General features: G+C 43.3%; 1 protein-coding gene across 2 annotated transcripts in view; it reads left to right on the top strand.

Moving 5' to 3' along the window:
* Positions 1–24278, top strand: part of SAMHD1 (SAM and HD domain containing deoxynucleoside triphosphate triphosphohydrolase 1) — a 27559-nt gene extending 3281 nt beyond the window's left edge. For both annotated transcript variants that reach the window (XM_086853551.1, XM_086853552.1), the window contains exons 3-16: positions 2019–2091; positions 3192–3352; positions 4939–5054; positions 7311–7381; positions 8186–8341; positions 10904–11004; positions 11103–11211; positions 11714–11805; positions 13136–13251; positions 16711–16850; positions 19569–19658; positions 20761–20865; positions 21182–21319; positions 22313–24278. In XM_086853551.1, coding sequence (XP_086709677.1) covers positions 2019–2091; positions 3192–3352; positions 4939–5054; positions 7311–7381; positions 8186–8341; positions 10904–11004; positions 11103–11211; positions 11714–11805; positions 13136–13251; positions 16711–16850; positions 19569–19658; positions 20761–20865; positions 21182–21319; positions 22313–22435 — 1591 coding nt within the window. In that variant the 3' untranslated portion in view covers positions 22436–24278. The remainder of the gene's footprint in view (positions 1–2018; positions 2092–3191; positions 3353–4938; positions 5055–7310; positions 7382–8185; positions 8342–10903; positions 11005–11102; positions 11212–11713; positions 11806–13135; positions 13252–16710; positions 16851–19568; positions 19659–20760; positions 20866–21181; positions 21320–22312) is intronic.

Genomic DNA, 24278 nt, shown 5'->3' with positions numbered 1-24278 from the left:
GAAGAGGAGGCTCAGGGAGATCTTACCACTCTCTATAGCTACCTGAAAGGAGGGTGCAGCCAGGTGGGGTTGGTCTCTTCTCACAGGCAACAAATGACAGGACCAGAAGACACAAGCTGCACCAGGGTGAGTTTAGGCTAGACATTAAGAAAAAATCTGTAACAGAAGGACTGATTGAGCATTGGGATGGGCAGCCCAGGAAGGAGGTGGTGGAATCATCATCCATGGAGGTGTTTAAAAAAAGACTGGATGTGTCACTTAATGTCATGGTTTAGTTGATAAGGTGATGTTAAGTCATAGGTTGGACTTGATGATCTCAAAGGTCTTTTCCAACCTGGCTAATTCTGTGATTCTGTGTGAAAAATAAGTTGTTAGAAGCATTCATTGTATTAGTTTAATGGTTGCTGGTCACACTGTTGATTTCTTTGCTCTCGGATTTGTATCATGGAACACATGCTGGTCTGGGCATCACCAAGAGTACTTTTCATCTTAGAATTGTGGAGTGGTTTGGGTTGGAGCAGGCCTTAAAGATCATCTCATTCAGATCCCTGCCACAAAAGGCAGGGACACCTTCCACTATCCCAGGCTGCCCCAAGCCCTGTCCAACCTGGCCTTGAACACTTCCAGGTTTGGGGTCACCACAGCTGCTCTGGCCAACCTGTGCCAGGACCTCAGCACCCTAAAAGGGAACAATTTTTTCTTAATACCTAATCTGACCCTGTCCTTTGTCAGTTTAAAACCATTGCCCCTTGCCCTTACAGTATCTGCTCTGTACCTTAAGGGGACCTATAAAAAGTCCCTCTCCCTCCTTTTTATAGGTCCCCTTAAGGTACAGGAAAGCTGAAATGAGATCTCCCCACAGATTTTCCTTCTCTCGGCTGAGCAGCCCCAGCACTCTCAGCCTGTCTGCACAGGAGAGGTGCTCCAGCACTGCCTTGTGGCAGTCTGAGCAGCAGCTGCAGCTCAAGAGCTCCCTGTTAGGACAAGCAATACCAAGTGATTGAGAGAAACTCTTCTTACCAGCAGCTCAAACATCACATACCTTTAATATTTTAGGGATTGTGAATTATTAAATGATCCAGATGAGAATAGGTAGTGCATCAAGCAGTACTTTTTCCTAATAGTTGACACTACAGTCTTGTTTTCTGTTAAATTTTATGTTGAAAGGCTGATATCAAACTGATCTTGGTGGTTAACTGTTGGAGAAAAAGTATTTTCTCATGATAGTGTTTGCTGGCATAATAAGGCTGAAACCATTTAGCTCAAGGGCAAGGCTTACTGACAGAGTTAGTAAAAGTAGGTGTTATAGAGCACATTATCTCTCTCTCCAGACTTGTCCCCTCTGTGCTCTTAGATTGCTGTGGCAGAGTTTCTGCACTGGAAGTTTAGCTGTGTGTTGTGAAAGGTACCTTTAATAATTTATTAAAAATGACAGAAAAATATCTTTGCAAAATAGAAGAATCAGTCTCAACAAAATTAGAGTATGTTTTAAATTACAGTGATTTTGCTGTAATTTTTGCTGGAATTAATGTAATTCCAATTGCTGTTGGAATTTAAATTGATTTATGTAAAATTCAAGTTAATTTGACAAAATTAAACTTTTAATACACAGTTGACTAACTGCAAGAAATTTTTATAAAAATGATTTGTTGTGACTGATGTTTTAGTTTAAGGAAGTTTTGTATCCTTTAGAAATGTCATTTAGTCACATGCTGCATGTTGTCTTTCCCATAAGTTTAAAGGATGCCAGGTATGGCTTACACAATTTTTTTCATCAGTTTCATGGTGGTTTTATTTCTCAGTTTTCAGAGAAGCACTTACACTGCTCTACAGATATGTTCTGATTTTAGAAGGATAAATGCTTTCAATATTTTTCTGAAAAAGTTGCAGTTGCTGTCTTCTTCTGTCAAGGAATATCAAAGTAATGTGAACTCACATAAGTCATTCCATACGTACTGCAAATTGAAAAGGGAAGTGCATTGCAGATTTGGCTCTCAGTGTCTCTTTTTCTTTCCTAGCTGCCCAGCTGAGCGACTGGAAGTGCTGGCGTGCCTGACGCAGCTGCGGCCGCAGCACGTGGAGGTGATGAAGGTAACCCATGCTATGGGGACACCATGGCCAGCTCCTGCCCCAAACGCTGCACACCCTCTCTGCTTCTCCCCTCTCGGCTAGGTGCTGCCAGCTGGTGTGTTTCATTTGCACAGCAGCAAACTCTGGACTCTTGGTAGTGGGGGCCTGTGAGAAACCACATTAACCGGAAGAAATACTAGAATGATAATGTGGAAGCTTTCAGTGGCCACCTGCAGGTTGTGAAGGATTAAATGAGCGGAAGAGCTGTTTGATGTGTGTTAGAGAAGCTCCCCTTCAACATCCCTCTGTCTAGAGCCTCCCCTTGGTTTATTTTATTAGTTTTTCCCCAGGCCTGGGTTAACAGACTGCTCCTTGCTTTCACTGTTTCTGGTGTCCAGCTGTTTCTCCTAGTAGTGTGTGTTAGTTTAACTGGGGAAGTATTTCTTTCATATTTTAATAATTTTGGGGGTTTGCATTTTTTTTAAGAAAAAAGTAATAATCATAATTTCTGCTTGGCAAAATTGCATTTGATTTTAAAAGCATGAACAGTATCAGGCCAAACATTTTTATTGCATATCTCAGACATGCATTGCAGTATCCTGCTTTAATTGGAATAGCAGATTAATAAAGACAGCAGTTTTCACACATGTTCAGTTTTGGAATTGCACAGGTGGAGAACTAACATTTTTAGGTATTTTGACTTTATTTCCCTTGCTATGTGAAATAGGCAGTTTTATCTTTTTGGTGTCAAGCTTTAGTAGTTCTCCAAGATGAATTTGGCTGTGCAGAGAGGTTGCAGATGCCCCGTGCCTGGAAGTGTGCAAGGTCAGATTGGACAGGGCTTGGAGCAACCTGCTCTAGAGGAAGGTGTCCCTGCCCATGGCAGTATGTTGGAACAAGATGATCTTTAAAGTCTCTTCCAACCCCAACCATCTTATGATTCTGAGACAGATCTTGATATAGGGTTGGCAGGATATGTCTGTTTTACAGAAGATGAACAGTCTCTCCCACCAAATACCTGACCATTTTAGATGTCCTTTACCTTGGTGATTGTTTCTTTTCAAAATTAGATTTTAAATGTTAATTTTTTTTTTTTGGTTAATTTTTTTTTTCTTCTGTAGGTTTTTAACGATCCTATTCATGGGCACATTGAATTTCATCCCCTGCTTATTCAGATCATCGACACCCCTCAGTTCCAGCGCCTCCGGTACATCAAGCAGTTGGGTGGCACGTACTTTGTTTTTCCAGGAGCCTCTCACAACCGCTTTGAACACTCCCTGGGGTAAGGTGGTGGTTCTGGTACACCCATCTCTGGTATCTGGGTATCCCTGAGTTTGGTTCCACTGCAGTAGAGTGCCAGCAAAAGGGCATTGATGACTGAGTATTGGTGAAAACTTATGGGGGGGCATTTCTGGTCTCAAATGTTCCTGGATATCACATATGATTGTGGGCTGTTCCCTTGAACTTCTTTTAATAAAGACAGATACCTACAAGATGGATCAATGCTAGCTTTCCTTCCCCACCCTTTATTATTCTAAGAATAATGTTAGCTAAAAACTAAGTACTTTATGTTCCCTCAGTCAAAATACAAGTTTTAAAGCATAAACTTAGTAAGTGTACTGGGGCTACTCTTGTTATCTGCCAGACAGTTGTAATCCTCACACATCAATCCAGCACAGCCGAAGTCCTTCTGATCTGTAATGTTTGCCTTTGTAGGTAGATGTGCTTCATGCAGTCAATGGCAGGTTGTCAGGCTGATAGCTATAATTCTGTGAAGCAGAAATGTGATGGCTGCAAGGATTTATAGAGCATTGCCAGGTCATTCATGCTCCTCAGGGAAGTAGATGAATGACAAATTTGAGCTCGTTTTAAGGGTAAATCTCAAGGGGCAGTGAAATTAAGAAAGTAAATGGTTTCTTATTCAGGTGATCTGGCCAGCCTAAAGTTGCTTTTGTTGGTGCTGAAATATTGTGGATTAAATCTGGTTTACTTATAATGAGATTCAAATGGCTGTTTGCAAAAGGCTCAGTTGAATGAGGCAGCCTGGATTGATTGCATCTGGTAAACCAGATTGCAAATGGTAAATCCATTGATCTATGGAGTTAAATTTAGGACAGGTGTTCTCCACTTGTATATAATTTCAAAGATTTCTACAGTGTTACAAATAGCAGAAGTGAGCTTTGTGTGGTCATTGATCTAGGAAAAAGCCACCAAACACTGAAATTTGGACTAAGGAAACATATTACCTCATTACAGCCTGGTCTTGCTTTAAGCTGTTCTGAAAGGGGGACTGTTGAGGCAAGTGGAAAAAGATGTTTGTGCAGAGGTTATAAACAGTTTATGGGAGTATATGCCATATATTTCCTCCTGTTGGTTTTGTGTCACAAGAGCAGAGGGTCCCATTTAACTAAATCAAATCTAAAATGAATGAGAAGAGAAATAATTGTCATGAGCTATAATTAAAGCAGCAGTTTGAAAAAAGTACCAAATGCTTTGGTTACTGGAATTCAAGGATTTGGTGTAAGCTGAGGTGCTTCAAGATTGTCACTGTCGGTGGTGCACTGTTGTTCCCTTAAACAGCTACTGTGGAGTTGTGTGTTACTAAATACTGCAGGATGCTTTAGAATCTCTGTGTTTTGGGCATGGCATCCCATTTGGGCATGGCATCCCATGCTTTTTTGCTTTTGGAGGACTAAAACTCTACTTACAGGAAGCAGTTTGTGATTCTGTCACAAGTCAGGGTTTGGGTGTTCCTTGTATGTGGCCTCTCAGACAAGGGCTGTGACTTAGTGGAGCAAAACAGGATAGGGGAACTTTTCTGTTCATCCTAAACCACTGCTGTATTTCTTTCTTTTTCTCCTGCAACAGGGTTGGCTACCTTGCAGGATGTCTGGTTCGTACACTGAAGGAGAGACAACCAGACCTGGGTATAACCCAGCGTGACATCCTCTGTGTAGAAATTGCTGGGCTTTGTCACGATTTGGGTAAGGAACACCTGAGATGGGTTGTTGCTCTTGGAAAGCTAACCAGGACGAAAAGCTGGCTGTGAGGTCAGAACATGTCAGCTGTTTTGGGCTGCTCAGTGCATAGCCATATTCCAATACAGGTTTTATCTGTTCTTTTTGGTCTGGAGTACATCTGTGGAGACAGTTCTACTTGAAAATGTAGCCTCTCTTAGCTAGTGTTTTGTCCTGTTTCCAAATGGTGCTTAGAGTTCTGCCTTCAGTGGCTAAAGTGTTTACTTCCTTCTGTGATTTCTCCAGGTCTCTTAAAATATTTCAGAATGAAAATTATTGTTTCTTTCAAAAATTGTAACATTTACTTCAAAACTACTTCTTTTCTTCAGAGCTGACACAGGGTAATTAATATTCTCAATGTTGCTGCAGTATTTACCTGTGGTGTAGGTGCTGGAAATAGCTGTTAAGTGCAGCAGTACTTAAAGTATCTTAGGAAAGTATATTTGTTATACTGAAATCTTCTGCATAGATGATGAATAAGAAATTATCTGGATGGTTGCACTCAGAGAGTTCTGGTTACAGGCTTGATGTCCAGGCGGAGCCCAGTGATGAGTGACCTGTGTGGGGACTGATTTACCAAATTAAGGATATGATCTAGCATCAATATCTGACAATGACGGACAAAGACTCTCTGTTTTAGTTAGGATATATTTAATCAGCACTGGACTGGTGCTGGGTCACCCCTGATATGTATGTGGCCCCAAGTACAGGTGATTACAGGCTTTTTATTTACAAAAGTATTGAATACAAATACATATTCATAACCCAATTACCACCCACTCTCCTCTTCTCATGCTAATGAGGAAAAAGGCAATTAAGCATGTGTGGTTTGTTCTTTGAAGTAGGTCGATGGTCTTTTTATAGTAGGGGTCCTGAAAGGGAGGAAGGAATACATCTCTTCCTCATTTTAACCTTCCCACCTTTCAGGGCAAGATGACAAATGAGCCAGGTGGGCCTTTGGCTGGGCTCCTAGTTTCTTGTTTTAATGAGTTTTTTCATTTACTGTTGTTTTAGGTTTTTGAAGTTCTTTACTGGGTTCCCTGTTTTTCTTCCCAAGCCCAGCTGAGTCAGCATCTACATCTAGGATAGTTAGCAATTACCTTGTAACTTTGATAAGGCCTCTCCATTTGCCCTTGGTTTTAGCATGGCCCATCTGTTTGTTTTAATTAGTCTCAGCAGAGCTTACTCTATTCCAATTAGTTCCAATAATGTCAATTCCCAGTTAAAATCCTGACTTTTCCAAAATCCAAAACTATTTTTAAAACCCCAACTTTTCCAAAATCCAAAACTTTTTAAGGTTTGTGTTTCAGGACCAGCACTGTTGGGTATCTCTGTCGGTGATGGGGACAGTGGGATTGATGCACCCTTGGGCAGTTTGCCAGCAACATCAAGCTGTGTGGTTGGGACATGCTGGAGGGAAGGGATAGCACATCCAGAGGAACCTGGACAGCCTGGAGGGGTCAAGAGTGGATTTAGAGCAGCTCTCTGAAGAAGAACTTGGGGGCATTGGTGGGTGAGAGGCTGGAAAGGACCAGAGGCAGTCTAGAACCCCCCATGTGCTGGGCTGATATCCAGCATGGGCAGAGGTGAGGGGGGAGATTCTGCTCCTCTCCCTTGCTCAGGTGACACCCCCACCTGCAGAGCTGACACCAGGCCTGGGCCCCAACATAAGGATGAGGTGCTGCTGGAGTGAGGCTTCGGAGATGCACCAAGGGCTGGAGCCCCTCTGGAGCCAGGCTCTGGAGTCAGGCTGGGAGGGCTGGGGGTGTTCAGCCTGGAGGAGAGAAGGCTCCAGAGAGGCCTTAGACCACATAAAAGGGATTCCAGGAGAGCTCAGAGGGACTTTGGAGTGACAAGGGTTTGGACAAGGAGGAATGGCTTCCCACTGGCAGAAGGCAGGGTTGGGTGGGATACTGGGAAGAAATTCTTCCCTCTGCGGGTGGTAAAGCAGATTGCCCAGAGAAGCTGTGGCCACCCCATCCCTGGAAGTGCTCAAGGCCAGGTTGGACAGGGCTTGGAGCAGCCTGGGGTAGTGGAAGATGTCTCTGCCCATGGCAGGGGTCTGAATGAGATGATCTTTAGTCTCTTCCAACCCAAACCAGTCTAAGACTGTGATATGTCAAGAAAAGTCAGATACAGGAGAATTCAGATCCTAAGTTTGCTCAAGAAATTTTTGCTGACAACCATGTCTCAGACTAAACCCGTGTAATCTTTATATTTAAGGTCATGGGCCATTTTCACACATGTTTGATGGAAGATTTATTCCACTCACTCGTCCAGATTTGCAGTGGAAGGTAGGCTTTTCACTATTAAAATAAAAATACAAACCTGAAATTTCTGGAGGCAAAATAATTAATCTTTAAAGAGTTAAGAGTTCCAGTGCTTGTGAGGCTGTAGTGGTTATCTGGCTTTACCTTATTGCATCATTTTGATGGCTTAATTGAAAACCAGAATGTTATTTCCTAATCTTGTGATGCTATCCTTGTTAGGACTGTAGTGATTATTTTTGGCCAACATTGTGCCTTAAAATGTGTACTGAGAGCTTTCTGCAGAATATATTTTACATTTGCAAAATAGCAACTGGCAGCTTCCTTTCCAGTATAATGTTTTAGCCTAGGGACAGGATATTCAATAGTCTTTAGAATTAAAACTTCCCAAAATTTTGAACACAGTTTCAACAGTTGTTTTCTGTGGATGAAATGCAACACAGTCCTTTCAGGCCTCTCTCTGCTTGTAATTTCTTAGCAAAATCAGCTGAGTCAACTGGTTAATCATTTACACTTACAGGTTTACATTTACTGGTTAATCATTTAATCAAGCAAAATTGTCTCTTAGCATTGTAATGGCTTTGCTGCTGTTTGTCAATACACAGAAGTAACAGCTGTTTGCTGAAGAGTGTTTCTGGAGTCTGTAGACCAGGTGATTTCCTGTTCTGTTTAATGCAAAATGACTAGGAAAGCACCCAGGTGCTGCCCTTCACACCAGCCTGCCCATGTGCCCTGCTCAGCAGTGCTGATGACTTGGAGTAAAGCTGTGACACTGCAGGAAAGATGCTCAAACTATGTAATACAATATTTGGATGGGATTTTTTTTCACAGCATGAAACTGCATCTGTTCAAATGTTTGAGCACTTGATCACTTCCAATAAACTAGAAGAAGTCATGGAATCTCATGGTCTTGTTCTGGAGGAAGATATGTTGTTCATCAAGGAACAGATAGGAGGGCCTATAGATGAAACTGCCTGTGTGAAATCGGTGAGTTGGTGTGCTGCTCCTGTGGTTATCCCAAGAAACGTCTTTATTTCTCTCAAAGAACAGATAATTCTGCTATATGTTACTTCTAGCCCCATGAAATTCTGGGGATCTTGTCACAGCTGATGCTGGAGGAGTGTTGTGTTCATTTCTTACAGTGCTGGCAGATACGTTAATGTGTTTACAGCTCCCTGAGAATTCTTATCCAAAAACCTCCAGATCAGAGGAAAGCTGTAGAAAGTTACTTGTATTTAGGGAACCTAACTGGTGACTGGGATCCAGTCAAGGGTACCAGGTATTTTCCATCATTTACTTGCAGTCCTGAGTGGTCCCAGTTGACTGGAAATCAGCAAATGTGACTCCATGTACAAGAAGGATGACCCAGGGAACTAGGGGGCTATCAGCCTGACCTTGGTGCTGAGGAAGGTCATGGAGCAGATAATCCTGAGTGTCATCATGCAGCTTGTACAGGACAACCAGGGAATCGGGCCCAGCCAGCCTGCGTTTAGGAAATCCAAGTCATGCTCAACTGAAGGACAGGAAGGCTCTACAGAAGGATCTGGACAGGTTGGATTAATGTGCCCAGGCCAATTGTGTGAGGTTCCACAATGCCAGGTGTTGGGTCCTGTTACAGGCTGGGGGCAGGGCACCTGGAAAGTGGCTAGGCAGAAAAGAGGTGCTGTTTTGGCTGACAGTGGCTGAAAAAGAGCCAGATGTGCCCAGGTGGGCAAGAGGCCAATGGCACATGGCCTGTGCCAGCCATAGCACAGCAAGCAGGACCAGGACAGTGACTGTACCCCTGTGCTGGGCACTGCTGAGGCCGCAACTGAAATGCTGAGTTCAGTTTTGGGCTCCTCATTGGAGAAAGACACTGAGGTGCAGTGGAGAAGGGCAGTAGAGCTAGGGAAGGGTCTGGAGCACAAGTATGGTGAGGAGCAGCTGAGGGAGTGAGGGGGGTTTGTCCTGGAGTAAAGGAGGCCTTCCCCAGACTGGATAACAAAATTGTGCACGGGCAGCAATGAGGCAGTGAGCAATTCAAGCCTGGCCCAAGTGCCAGAGCCACAAGAGCTTTGATGACAGCAGCAAAATGCTTGGATTTATTGCAATAGCAAACATAGAGGTAGGGATAAGACTTGAAGAAATGGGTTGCCTCAAGAGACAAAAAAGAAGAGTTAATTATTGCAATTCTATGAAAGACTTAAGTCCTTTCTCCTTGTTTTACGCTTTTGTGTCCTTTCAAGGACACTGATTCAGTTGCCACCAGAGTAAAGAACTGGTAGCAGCTGAAATCAGTGGGAGATCTGTCAGGACAATATGGTCTTAATCAGAATTCATATGTAGTCCCAAACAAGTAACCCACAAATGTTCACACTTGCCCATTATTTTCTACTGCAGGAGTGGGTAGCAATCCTATGGCAAATACAAGGAACTTGACATAGTGAAATTGAGTCTGAGATCCTGTAGGAAGCGGATGTTCATTTACAAAATCCACAAGCTGATTTTTATCCTGCTGGGCTTGGTTGCACATGAATCTTGGTGCCTGCTACTAGCATTGCTCTTGTGCCAGGTTCTTTCCCTGTGTCTGATTTGCCTTGTTTGGATTCTGTGCCTGTTTTCCAGCAGGATACCAGGAAGAGGAGTGCCACACACTACCTGGCAGCACCCTCCTGGTGTTAGGCAGCAGATTGCACTGACAGGCTGTGCACTGGTTCAGGCCTCTGTCATGACATGGACAGTATGTGTTCAGGCACCAGACATAAACAGTGTCCTCAACATGTCCCAATAGCAGAGCTCTTTGTGATCATGGTATCTTTATCCATGATGTGCTTTCTTCCTTCTGCTTGCATGTGTTTCCATTGCTATTCACATCAGTTTTAGTATTTCTGTAGTGCAGGTAACATGGAAGCCATGTTTGCATACAATGTTTTCCACTTTCAGAATTTCAAGGCCACTTTATGGCATTTTTTTAGGTGAAGCATCTTTAAATTTTCAAGAAAATGTGCACCTTTTACCTTACTTATTTTGGTGTTCATTTGCTGTTTACCTTATGGCTGAATTGTCCCTTGTGAGGTAGGAGTTTAAGTATCTATCATTTTTTTTGCTTAAAACATCTAAATAAGTGTTTTTAAACTCTATTCTAGAAAGTTTTAGGTTGCAGAAGACTGGGGGACAGTGACATGTTTGTGTATTTAATTCCCAAAAATCAAATAATTCCAAAATTTCCCCTCTTTGTTGATATGCTCTTTTTGTTTGTTTTTGGTTTTTTTCATTTCAAAGCCACAGGCTTTCTTTAAGTAAGTAATGGGCAATGAGTACTTGTGTTTTCATGGGTTTTATTCTTTCTGAGATTCTGGGAAGACAGCTGCTCAGGCCCTGTTCTGGATTTCTAATGCCTGATAGCTTCTGGGAGTTCTTTCTTTGCTTTTGTGTTCTTTACTACCTCAATGTTGGATGTCTATCATGAGCAAAGGGTATTCCCACTGTCCTAAAAAAGCTGTTTGACATTGTTGGTACACTTTAATTTCTTGCTGTTTCTCATGTTTTTCTTCCTGTCTCCCCTGTCAGTGGCCCTACCGTGGTCGTCCAAAGGAGAAAAGTTTCCTCTATGAGATTGTAGCTAATAAAAAAAATGGCATTGACGTTGACAAGTGGGATTATTTTGCAAGGTAGAAATTTTAGATTTTATTATGAATTCCTATTGACAAAATGCTGCTGTATGTACGAAAATGATCATATTGTTAAACATTCTTTGGAATATTTCTAGGGATTGCCACCACCTGGGAATCCCAAATAATTTTGACTATAAGCGATTGCTTATCTTCACTCGGGTCTGTGAAGTGAAAAACCAGAAGCACATCTGTACTCGTGATAAGGTGAGCAGAGTGTGGAGCCCAGGATGGCACACAGGGGAGCTGCACCCCATGGCTGGGGGTCCTGGGGTCCTGCCCAATTTCCCATAGCCCAAGAGGGAGAAAAGTAGTTGCTCTGAAGCTGCTGTTTGGGGGAGGGACATAGCAAACCACTGTTTGAAATGATTTGTGGCAGGTCCTGTCAGGGGAGACTCTACAGACTCCTCAGATCTGCATGATCCTGCTCCAGGTTTGCTGGGCAGGAAGTGAATGTGGCTGTGGTGAGGGGCTGCTGAAGGGATGAGGGGTCCTCTTGGCTGCCAGGCTGCCTGGGGTCACTCTCAGCACTCTGCAGTGCCACTCTACAGTGGCCTGAGCCAGTTTCAAAATTTGGAAATTGTGAATAATAATCATTCTGCTTTATGCTGTGAACGGGAGGAGGTAACTAATTTGATTAATTGATTGATTGATTGTCTTAATTTTCCTAGTGGCAAAAGTAAATGCTGATAGGGTTTTTTTGATTCAGGAAGTTGGAAATTTGTATGAGATGTTCCACACCCGGAACTGCCTGCACCGGAGAGCATACCAGCATAAGACTGGCAACATCATTGAAATAATGCAAGTATATTTTCCTTTCCTTCCTTTTCAATTGATTTTTAAATTCTTGAAACAATCCATTATCCTTTTGGTATATTCAGAAAATCCATAAGGTGTGACATAGAATAAAAGCCACTTCTGATTCTTGTGGAAAGACTTAGTGCTTAGAGTATATAGAGGCTGTGGTTAACAAAGCAAACAAAAAACAGGAGGAGAGGAGGACAAAAGCATCCTTCCACATAAAATTAAATTAGATGAAAATTATTAAAGGCCTGAAGAAGCACCGGACCAGGGTGTGCTTAAACCATTTAAACTGCTGACAGCTGAATCCAAATCCTTATCTGCAAGTTAGAGACCACTTAGCTCAAACTGGTTACTAGAGCAAGGTTACTAACAGAGTAAAGTCACGAATGGACTCATGTAGCTCAGCTAAGGCCTGGCTTTGTGTTTATGTAATGCAAGATTTTTTCAGCACCAATTCAGCTGGCTACCTGCTGTTTTACCTCTCTTGTTGATGTCTATAGAATTTTTAATTAACTTTATTCTTTTTGCTTTTCTTGAGAATCAGAAATACTTGTATCCCCAAATATTTTTTCCTTAGGGTCTGGTCTGTTGACTATGGTAAAAAGGAATGTTAAGGATTACACAGTACAAGAGTGATTTGGATTGCTTTAACTTCATAAACTTCCAAAACTAATTTAGGGATCTTCTAAAACTTCTAAAAATGCTCAGGTTTGACAGTACCTACATATATGATGAGTAAGGCATATTTTTTATTTTAGAAAAACTCAGTTCTTGGCTTCCTATAATTATAGCAGCCTTTTGAAAGAGTGTCCAAGCTGGAAATGACAGCAAAGTACATGGAAATCTGGAAGAACTTCATCTTTAGAACATAATTTTTTCCCCGCTGAAAATACTACCTGTTTGTGATGCTTTCCCTTTACAATGCTTTGTACTCTCTCAGCTAACTCGGGAAGCAAGGAGTCTGTAAAAGGGTGTGGTCATCTGTGAGGAAGCATTACTGCAGCTGAAGAACCAGTCACTGTTTTATGGGGTTCTGCAATTGTCTCAGTGGTGCTAAACACAGTCTGAAGTAGAACAAAGTGAATTTGCTCATTCATCAAAAGTTTACATTCTGTTCTGAACCCATCTTCAGTAAATCTCTGTTGGAAGGTGCAATGACAACATGGAGACAAGATGATGCAGTCATCAGTGTCTGCTCTGTGCTGGGGATACAGTTTCATCTGTTGTCTTCTGCTCATAACATACTAATTTGTTTCATTTTGCCTGCTGACCGGTGAGGTGTTTCAAAACTATGTTATCCTAAAGTCATAATTTTGTCTCAAACTAGGATAACAGAAGCTTTTCAAAAAGCCGACAAATTTTTTGAAATAAGAGGCTCTGGAGGAAAAGTGTATCGGATTTCTACAGCAATGGAGGACATGGAAGCCTACACTAAGCTAACTGGTATGAGGTCTCAGAATTATTTTTTTTAAGTAAAAGAGCATCAGTACCTGTTAAAATGCTCTTTTTACTGTTTTTGTGCACAGAAGGTGGGGCAAGGTCTAGTGCTTGTGCTCTCAAATCTTGCTGGGAGAGCAAGACCTTCTAGTTTAAATCACTTTTATGCTGAGAGAGAGAGAAAGAAGCACTAAACCTTATGTTTCACATATGTTCAGATTCAGCAGTGTTAGAAGGTCCTGCCTGTGCCCTGAATTTGTTGTACTTGTCACAAGTGGGGTGTAAGTGAGCTCTAAGTGATACTACAGGGTGGCTCAGTCAGATGAAGTACTGGATGTGTGTTGTGGTGTGAAGATATTCCCAAAGCAGGTTCCAAACAGCTCTCGTAAGGTCTCAGGGTTGCTGCCCTGCTTGCCTGCCTCTCCTGGTCTGTGGTGTGGGGCCCCAGTGCTCCCCTGGTTGTGTTCAGAGCTGCAGTGTGGGCCAGGCAACCCTACTGCTCCCAGGCTTTGTGGATGGCTCTGTGTGTGCAGGGCAGGGTGCTGCAGGTCCTGCTCAGGGCTGCTTCTGATTACTGGCAGCTCTTGCAGCACCTGTCAGCTACAGCTCACCAGGACTTCCAAGCCAAGTCTCCTGAGTTTCCATCACCAAGCCTTAGCTGGCCAACAGAGAGACTAAAGAACTTCTATCTTTGGTCCATGGATGAAGTGACAGGGCCTGAGGGCACTGTTGCAGAGAATCCTGTGTGCCTTAGCCTTTATCGTGCTTAAGGACTTCTGCTGGCAGTTCTTCATGTGCCACAGCCATCCAACAGTCTAAGCACACACCTGCTGCTGAGGTGAGGAGCTGCGTGTCCCTTCTGTCACTGTGTGCCTCTGCTTAGGGCAGGATGAGGGGGGCTGGCTTTGAGGGACAGTAGTTCTTGGGGAATGTGAATTGCATTGCTGAGCAGTGGAAGGCTGGGCAGAGAGGAAAGGCCTGAGGTGAAGCTGTTCCTGGGCTGGGCCTGTTCCTGGGTGTCGGCTGGCCTGCTGTAAATACCTGCTTACCTGTGGTCCCTGGTGGGGAGCACACCTCAGGGCAAAGACAGCAGAGCTGTGCCCAGCCTCTCACAGTCTGCCACAGCAAGGAGCTGCTAGCTAGCATCATCTGTTCAGCAAGGAGGGCTAAACAGCAGGGAGAGTGATGTGCGGAATGTAGCAGCATCAGATGTACAATGGAGCATGAAGGACGAGTATGTGTTCCTCTTAAAACTCTTTCCTGCATCTAGTGCTGTGGAGGGTACGACTTTCCCTTTTTTTTTCTTTTTGCTCAGGGAATTTTCTCCCATTTGTTTCTTAAGAGATGGGAATGAGCAATACTTAAGAGAGACAAAAGATGTAGCCAAGGAGGAGGGGGAAGTGCGCAGTTTGCTACCATCTCTGAGCTGTGGGGCTTTCTTTTGGGAAGAGCAGAGATACCAGGAGATTTTGGCTGGGAGGTGAAGGACTGGGCTCAGCTCCTGTCTCCCTCTCGCCCTTGGGATCAGAGGTGAGACAGGCAGGCTGCTGCTGTTGGGAGATTTTGCTGCCACTGTGGAGTTCTGTCCTGCACTGCTTTCTCCTTACCGTGGGTGAGCTTCTGCTCGCAAGAGCAGCTGCTGAACTGGGACCTTTCCAACATCCGACCTCACTGGGAAGGGGACCCCGGCCCCGGCCCCTTCCCGGAGGGAGCGTCTCTGGCTGCTTGCGTGTGGAGCCCGCCTGCCTGTGCCCAGCCCCGCTGCTCCTGCAGCTGCTGCGGGCACCCTGCGCCTGCTGGGACACTCTGCGGCTCCTGGCACGGCTCAGGAGTCTTTGTCACCCCGGCTGTGCCCGCCTGTGCCGTTCCAGCCCGCTGCTCCGAGGTTCGTGCTGCAGTCCACTCAGCTTCCCGGCTGCTTGCCGTGAGTTTCCAAAGGAAGCCCCTTGTCCATCCCTTCCGCCAGCCCGCCCGCCATTCCCGTGTGGAGAGAGGCGGCCGAGCTGGCGCCACAGCGCCCCCTGCAGGCGCGGGGGAATCATCGCGCCCGCCCTGCCCGGCCGGGAGCCAGCAGCGCCCCTGCCGGCTGTGCCCGGAACTGCAGCAAAGGGGAAGGTGCCTGCAGCCGGGAGGAGGCTGGGACTGGCTCTCTGGGGCTGTTCCTTGCTGCTATCGGGGCTGTTGTTTGTTTGCCTTGTTACACACACACACACATGTAAAGAACTGCTATTCCTTTTCCTGTATCTGTGCCTGAAAGCCCTGTAATCTCAAAGTTACAATAATTTGGAGGGAAGGGGGTTGTATTTTCTATTCTAAGGGAAGTTCCTGTCCTCTTTGGCAGAGACCTGTCCTTTAAACCAGGACAAGTGTTTGCAACCTGGATGCTCTTGAGGCTTTTTTCAGCAGTCCCTAGTGCATGATTTTTCTGTGAAATTGTCCAGTTATGGACCTCTACAAATGATGAACCTCTGGGAGATTCTGAAGCAGAAGGTTCCCTAGCTTTCTTCCATGATGGATGAAGAACCACAGTTGTTTTTTAATGTGTTGCTTCCTGATTTGGCAGCAAATCCTAGTTCTAGTAAAGGCTGAGACAGCAAAGCATTCCTTGTTGTTGCTGCTTTTGCACAGGGAAGATTTAATGGGCTTCTTATTTCTCCTGCATTATCTCTTCTTTGTCTGAAGAAACCTGGTCTGTGGTTCCTGGAGAAGTTTCTGGCTTTGGTTGACCTTGTCCATTAAACCAATTGAAGGTGTTTTGGTGCACCAAAACAACTCAGAAGTTGTTCTGGAGCATATTGGGAGCTCCTCAGATGGTTACAGCTCCAGGTGGGCTCTTGCAGGGCTGTGCTTGCAGCATGTGTCAGAGCTGCCCAGGTTTTCCCAGCCAGGGAATGCAGCTGTGGGGTGCAGATCAGGCCAGCAGCATCCTGGCAACAGCAGTCTCTAGGACAGCCAAAAATAACCTTTCTGCTCTGAAGCCACATCAAAAGAGACCTCTGTCATGCCCCAGCTGATAGTGGGAATCTCGCTGCATGTATCACTGTCATGTAGAGACAGGATGGGGGATTTTGAAGCTGGCATCCCAAGTCTGAGAAAACCTGAAGGTTTAATGGCCATTCTTTCTTTTTTACTAGACACAGTACCATGTCCTGAGCTAGTTAGTTGTGGAGTTCAGGATAGTCTGCTAAACAAGACTAAATGAGATAAGAATGTAACTTCTAGTGAAATAATGAAGTACATTACCAGGGTGAGAATTCAGATAGTTTTTTTGCCAACAGCCATTGTGAATCTAATGATAATTAAGATAATATTGTGACTTCTCATTGTCAAACTTAGTTCCCTCATTCCCTGAAAGTGTCTTTCCTGAACCAGCAGTTTTTTGCTTTAACCTTTGGCCCTGTTTGTGCATTTTATTGTGACACTGGAATGTGACATATGTAACAAAAATCAATACAACTTTGGCAGACTGTATCTACCTGGAAATTCTTAACTCAAGTCATCCAGAACTGGAAGAGGCACGAAAAATTTTGCGTAAAATAGAACGACGTGAATTATACAAGTTTTTAGGAGAGACTCGACCTGAATCCAAGACAGAAATTGTAAAGGTAATGTCCTTTAGCAGAAGGTTCTGAATTCTGTCCCCATAAAAATGTTCTTGAAGTTGCTGACCTTCCATTTATCCCTATCTCCATGTGGGCTTTGTTTACTTTGAGGGTTTGTTCGTTTTTTGTTATTTGCTAGTCAAAAAATAAAGTAAGAAGTTTTCCTCCCATCTTTAAGTAGCTGAGTCATAAAACATATAAGATTGGGGAGAGTTCTATCTACAGACAGATGAATGGCGAGAGGTAGAAATTCAGAAGCTGATTATTGCAGAAATATTTTCAGGAAAAACTTTTCTGAAAAATACAAAATTTTATAAAAGACCAGTGATTGAGAAGGTTATAACATCATTTGATGTTCATGAAAATTTCAAAATAGTAAGGAACACATTTGCTTTGAATCATAATTTAAGTGCTTTGCTTTGAGAATAAATATCAAACTGAATAATAGCTGCTGAATTTCTTGGTGTTAAATTCTAATACTGAGCATGAGCATGCATGTACTTTTCCCAGTCTTTTTCATGAGTCTTTTTCAAAGCATATAGCAGTTTAATTCCCGTTGTCTTATTTCAAAATAATGGTATATTAGAGCTCACTTCAGCTGGCCCAGCTCTTTCAATGTGCTATACTGTGTTGTCAAATCAACAGTTACTTATCTGCAAACTTCAGCCATAATGGTGAAAATTTTCTGTCCCTGGTTTCTAGAAGTGGATGTCTGTATATAGAAAGCCTTCATGAAAATAATTCAGCTCCTTTAAAGAATAAGGTTAGAAAATGACTACTAGATGTAGCTGTTCATCTTTTTGTTTGAAGAGTAGCTTTGCTTGTGTTCTTTGTCTAAGAAAATGTAGTGTTAAGAGATTCTGTATTACAAAAGCAAGAGGAAAGAGGTGAAAGCAGACATGCAGTGGTTGTACCTGGATTGTCAAGTTTCTGCCCTTCTGAAGAGAAGGTTGGGATAGGTGGCCCAACAAATAAGGAGATGGGAGTGAAAGCAAATGTTATGAGTTCCACCTTTAAATAGCTCCTTCTAGAAGCTTGGCTAATGAGAGGAAAAACTCTCATTTTGAAAGTCCAGCCAGAGGCATTAAATCTTGGGAAATCCAGGGTGTTGTTTTGAAGGGAGACTGGATCACTGTTGGTGCCATAATTACATCCAGCCAATGCTTTGCAGCTCAGGGTGTGCAGCTGAAGGGTTGAGGGAGGATGTTTCCTCCTGTGATGACAATGGCAGGAATGTCAGAGACTCAGCTTCCTCCCAGCACTGGAGTTGAGCAGTGGCTGCACAAGACAGAGCTGTGTCTGCTCTGCTCCTTCACACACCACAGGGTTATGTTTAGAATCACAGAATGGTTTGGGTTGGAAAGGACCTTTAAAGGCCAGCCAGTCCAACCTCCTGCCATGGACAGGGACAACTTCCACTACATCAGGCTGCTCCAGCCTTGTGCAATTCTGTGATCCTCAAGCTGGCCAGAGCCAGAGGAAAATCCCAAACAGCTTCAGAGTTCTTAAATTCAGGCTGAGTTTCCAGTTAAGGTAAACCAGAGAGGTAATTTCAAAACAATGCAAGCAAAGATAGGAAATAAGTTAACACATATACATTCTGATCAGAGTAGGAGTAGTTACAAATAGGCTGCTTGAGGTTGACAGTTCCCTTCTGGCAAGGTTTTCCTCCAAGCTTGCTCTCAGTTTAAATAAACCTTTCCTTGGTTTCTTGAGTCACTACAAACCACACACATGCCTCAGCTTGTCAATGTGTGTGATTTTCTGCTTGTCAGTCTCCACATCCCTGCAATGAATAAATCAGCAGCAAAAAACCCCAAAAAACAACCCAACTTCTCCTAGCTGAATTCCTTCCCTCCTGGACAGTCTCCTGACTGCTCTGGGCTCTACTGCCATGAGTCTCAGTTGCTCCCAGGAAATCTTGCAGCTTCAAATCTTGCCTTTTCCTCAGAACACAGCAGCCCTGAATAAAGGCCACAGCCTTTGAATGAGGACTCACATTTTAGTGTACAGCTGTTCTCTGTCTAGCCATGCTCCTCTGCTTTGCCTAAGTGTCTGCAGGGAATCTTGCCTTGAGGTCAAAACCAAACAAAACTCCTTTGTGGGTTTCAGCTTTTTGGAGTACTTTAGTGGAGCACTTTTTATGTTTGTTGTGGTTTTTTGTTTGTATGTTTTGGTGGGTTTTTTTGTTTGGTGATTTTTTTTTATTTTGTGGTTGTCTGTCTCTTGTGGGTTTTTTATATGTTTTACTGCATAGATAATATAGCTTTATTAGAGAGTAAGATCCTACAGCCCTCCATTAAAAAAATCAGTGAAAATGTCTAGTATTCAGCTTTGGAGAACTTTATTGCAGCACATTTGTATTGGTAAAGCAGTTGGTTGAAGGTATTTATTTTCTGCTTTCATGCTTCAGCATTCTGGATGGCGCAGTCCTGCTTTCCCTGCCCCATCACCAGGTGTAAAACTCCTTCACAGACTGGCAGATTTTGGGTCTTCTCAACTGCATAAACTTGGTTTGTTTCTGAAAACTGGGTTTTGTACTTATGGCTATGGTGTACAATAATTCAAACAACCAAATTGCTGCAAGAGTCTTGTTAAGCTGTGAAAAACTGGAAACTTTAGTTTAAAAATATATTGTGTCACATGTTGTGTTGCCTTGATCTAGACCTGAGAGTGCATAAAAGTAATCTGAGTTTAATCTTTTGGTTTGGTTTCTTTCAGAGTAATAGCCTGGCAGAAAGCATTGCTAATAGCAAGCCACAGAAGGACCCTCCAGATGTGGATCTAAAGGCTGAGAATTTCATAGTTGATGTAAACACCTCTCAGAGCGGGTTCAAGTAAAAACTCGGTTGCAGGGGGCTTGTGTACCCTGGTGAAAGAACAAACCCACAGGGTGTCTGCAGCTGCAGGCCTGGTTCAGTTTGAGGGTCTGAGCTTCGTGTGGGAGGTTTGTTGTGGTGGGAGGGTGTGGGGCAAGCAGTGGGCAACTCCACTGGGTTGTCATCTGTACACTGTCCTGGTGACAAACAGGCTCTCCTGTCCCTGTCCTGACTCCAACAAGGAGCAGTGGGGGAACCCATGGGGTTTGATACATGGGTGTCAGTGGCAGCAGCCTGGGGGCCACTGGATGAGTCAGGAAGGCAGGAAACCTGTAGGGCCAGTGGGAGGAAAAGAGGCACTGTGACCTCCTGGCTCCTGGTATGCCTACCTGATGCCTAGCAGGCGTTTCTGGGGTTTGTCTGCTGCACAAAGCACCTGCTGCCACAGCTCAGTCTGCAGCCAGCAGTGGTGGGAGGGAGGGAGCCTGAGACAGAGGAGGGAACTGGGACAGTCTGCAGTATCACACAGCTTAATCCTTGTTCTCAGTTCACTCTGAGAAGCATGGAATGTTTACTGGGCAAGACTGTAGCAGTTCATTGAGCTTTAAAGAATTTGCCTGGGCTTTTCCCATCCCACAAACTGAAATGACAGGGAAGTGGATCCCTGCTGACTCACAGAAATGTTGGTGTATCAGGCTGATTTAAATAACGTTGTCTAAACCTCGTGTTTATAACTGTAAGCTCTGCTGCAGCCTCTTGGGTTGTGTGTTTTGGGAAGGCCCAGGCTGGCAAGTGACCAGTCCACTTTCAGTGCTGGAAACTGGAATGTTTCAGAGCACAGCTGGGAGCTGGTCACTGTAAATGTGAATATCCACCTGGCAGCAACAGAGCAAGAGGGGATGGAAGAAAAGATGCAAAATACAAATACCAGATGGGTTTTTTAAAGTAGTAATTTGTTAATTACTGTTTCATTTGATGACTGTAATTTTCAGAAGTAGAGTGTGTGTGGCCTTTTGTATTTATTGTCAGAAAACAAAATGTTAACAAATTAGACAAACATTAACAAATGCCATTTTCTTTGTTTTATGTGCAAGGTTATCAGCATGGATTATGGAATGAAGGAACAGAATCCAATTGATAAGGTTCACTTCTATTGCAAGGCCGATCCTTCCAAGGCAGTCAAAATCAGTAAAGAACAGGTAGGTTTTTACTTTCCTTCTGAAAAGCATTTTCACCACCTGTAATGGAAGTGATCACAGTCCTGTGTGGTTGTTCCTGCGGGATTTGTGGCAAGGTGGTGGGATCCATGGCCTTGCACATCTTCAGTGTGTGTTGTACTATGACAATCTGGAGCCCTGACAGCCTTTGCATGTGAACACTATTTAATTGGAATACACTGGGAGTTGGAATAACACAATTGCTTTGGATAAAACACATGGATTGTAGTGGGACTTCTTACTGCTTTCCTTTTGTATTCCAAGAAATACTAAAGGTTTTTTCTGTTTTATTTCAAAGGTTTCAAAGCTTTTACCCATAATATTTATGGAGCAGGTTGTCCGGGTTTATTACAAAAGTCAGGATCCACGTATTATTTCAGCTGCAAAACAGTACTTTGTTCAGTGGTGTATGGAGAATGATTTCACCAAACCACAGGTAACAAATTTACTTATTATATTTCTTGTTTAGAGCTCATAATTTTCATCTATAAGCTTGCTTTTTCATTAAAAGGTTTGACATTCAGGCTTTGCCTTTATGTCAGAGGCACTCACTCACCTAACCCCTGGTTTTTCATGGAATGGTTTGGGTTGGAAGGGGCCCTTGAAGATCACCTTGTTCCAAACCCCTGCCATGGGCAGAGACACCTTCCATTCGACCAGGCTGGGGAAAGAGCTGCATCCTCAAACATTAGAGGCCACCCAGGAGATGAGTGTTCCTGGCACAGAAAACTCTGTAAGGTCCATTCTTAGGTCATCCTTCTGGCATCTGTCTTTTAGAGCAGTTAATTTTAGCAGGGCTTTTTACAAGTGGATCAAGCAACAGCTCTCCCTAGTTGTAGAGTGTGGTTGTGTCCTGTAAGCACATTGTTCAGGTTCAGGCACATCCACCCTGCAGCCCTGGCATGCTGCAGAGCACAGCAGTGTGCATCTCAGCAGCTGATTTCTGAGCTCAGGCAGCAGATTGTCTGTGTTGGCAATGCCTGAGCACAGATCAACATCTGTATCTGACTGGGATGAGCCCCACTGCTTGTTTCAGACAGTGCAAGGCACATCCCAGCACCAGGGGTAGGTCCATTGCAGCAGTGGTAGTGAGGCACTGTGCTGAAGTCAGAGGAAACACTCTAATGATTCTTTTTGTAGACCAGTGGCCAAGATACAGTGAGTTGACCTTCCAGATTTTCTGGTACTAATTTAGGAAGAACTGGATGGTGATGGTGATGCCTTCTCAGGCAGGGCACTTTTGTCTCCCCACCACTCACTGCAGCAGTTTTCACCTCTGTGATGCACAGTCATCAATTTTTATTGATTCACAAAGGTTCTGGGACCTTGGATTGATTTTTTTCCTGTTTAATCTGAGAGTAAGCTACTTCTCTGCTGCTTTAGACAGGAAAGCAAAAGTGAATTAATGTTTCCTGAATTTTAATACTAGGATGGTGATGTTGTCGCTCCTCATCTAACTCCAATGAAGGAAACCTGGAATAATGTGACAGATGATGAACACAGGAGAGCCTCAGAGCCCAGCTGCAAACAAAGGCTTTCTTTTGATGAGTAACAGGTTTCTTTTGGCACTATTCAGTCTGCTTCCTCAGAAGATGAATAAATTTGAGCATCAACTCTTCTAAAAACTGGACAGACTGGAAGAATTCACAGAACAATGCAAAATGCATTTTACAATACAGAATGTTTTAATGTAGGTACTTAAAGTGTATATTCCAGGTGGACTTCTGAAAAACAACTTATTACAACAGAGTAAACTAAGTTCTCATTTATTTTTGAATGTATTGGCACTGTGTAGCAAGAGTAACTTTAAAAATTGCAATTAATTGTTATTACAGGATTTTACTATTCCATCAAGTCCTGATCCCTTCCTCAGCTGTGCTATTGCATAACTTAGAAAAAAAATCCCATGATGGGGTGTTTTGGAGGCTTGGGGTTTTCTTAGTGTCTGAGGAAGAAAGAGATAAGTATGCTTCTGAAAATATAGTGGGGTAAAGAAGAAATTACCAAGTGTGGCATCTTCAAAATTAGCAAAATTAATTTCATGAAAAAAAAAGGAAGGGAGAGGGGAATCTTGATAATCAAAGATTATTTTTCTGGTATTCAAAAAGCTGGTGCAGCCCTCTTGCTACAAGTGACCTCAATTTTTATTGAAGTAACAATGCATTGCAGTGCCATGCAGCCTTTTATTGTTTCATTGTGGATTTTTGATACATAGAATATTACATTTTTTGCTGTCTGTCCTGCAAAGACTGCTCAAAAGCCCAGTGGTGTGAGTGGTTGCAGGAAGGCTGAGCTGCCCAGGTGTTAGGCAGGCTCATGTGTGCAGAGAGGGCAGTGCCAGCAGGGTTCTGCCCTGCTCTGCCCATCCTGCACCTAGTGCACCTTGGCTCTACTTTGCACTGTAATGGACAGACAGGCTCATCAGGAACCCCTCCATTCTCGTATCCCCATCCTGTTCTGGATCTCATGGCCATCCCTGTATCATTTTTCTGTCTCTTGCAGATGTGTGAGGGTTCTTTCAGTTTTCCTGTACTCTGGTGTGAGTGTTCTGAATGTCTGTGCTGTTGAACAGGTGACCGAGGAAGACCATTTTCCTCTCATCTTTTATTCTGGTCTAAGAGGAAGGCTGCTTTCATTAAATAAAACCTCAAAGCTTGAAAAAGTCTGACCACAAAACTAAAAATACAAAGTAAAAGGTTCAGTAATGCTCAGGAATTTGAGCCATCTGTGATCTTTATATCTGGAAGGGGGAGTGAGGTGTTGAGCATCTGGCTCAGGCAGTCAGATGTGGGTGGCCAGAGTAGGTAGTGAAAAATAACCCAGTGGGAAGGTGCTGTGAGAAAACTCCAGAACTCCTGCCATGTCTCCTTTGCCCTTTTTATCCTGGGAACTGATGCTGTTAGACAGAGGGAGGGAAAATGAGTAAAAAATCCATGTACTTCTGCTGCTTATGTATCTGTGCTCATGTGTCTGAAGGTGTAACCTCTTGGTGTTCCTGTCTAATGGTATTTCAAACCAGGTAACTGGTTAGAAGGGTTTGTGACCTCTTTAAAAGCTTTTTAAAAACTTACTATTCCTCGTGAAACAATATCTTAGAGGGAAGGCATTTATCTCCCTTGTCTGCCTTGAAAATCAAGTACTGTTTTGATACAGTTTTGTTCTTGTTGATTTGGTTTGTTTTTAATTTGTTACTAACTGCACTTTATACTCAGGAAAGATCTTTTTCTTATGTTAAACCAAAAGTTTATACTTAACGTTAGATTCTGAGAGCATTTCTTTTCTCAACATGTTCATCCTCTCTGAAGAGTAAATTTATAAACTGATTTTACTATTCTTTTAAAAAATTGTGGTGTGTGGACTTTATTAAAAACAGTCTTACTGCACCATTCCAAACA

The sequence above is a fragment of the Cyanistes caeruleus genome, chromosome 16 (assembly GCF_971803275.1).
Source record: "Cyanistes caeruleus chromosome 16, bCyaCae1.hap1.1, whole genome shotgun sequence".
Classification (NCBI taxonomy): domain Eukaryota; kingdom Metazoa; phylum Chordata; class Aves; order Passeriformes; family Paridae; genus Cyanistes; species Cyanistes caeruleus.
This window is presented reverse-complemented; position numbering and strand designations above follow the sequence as displayed.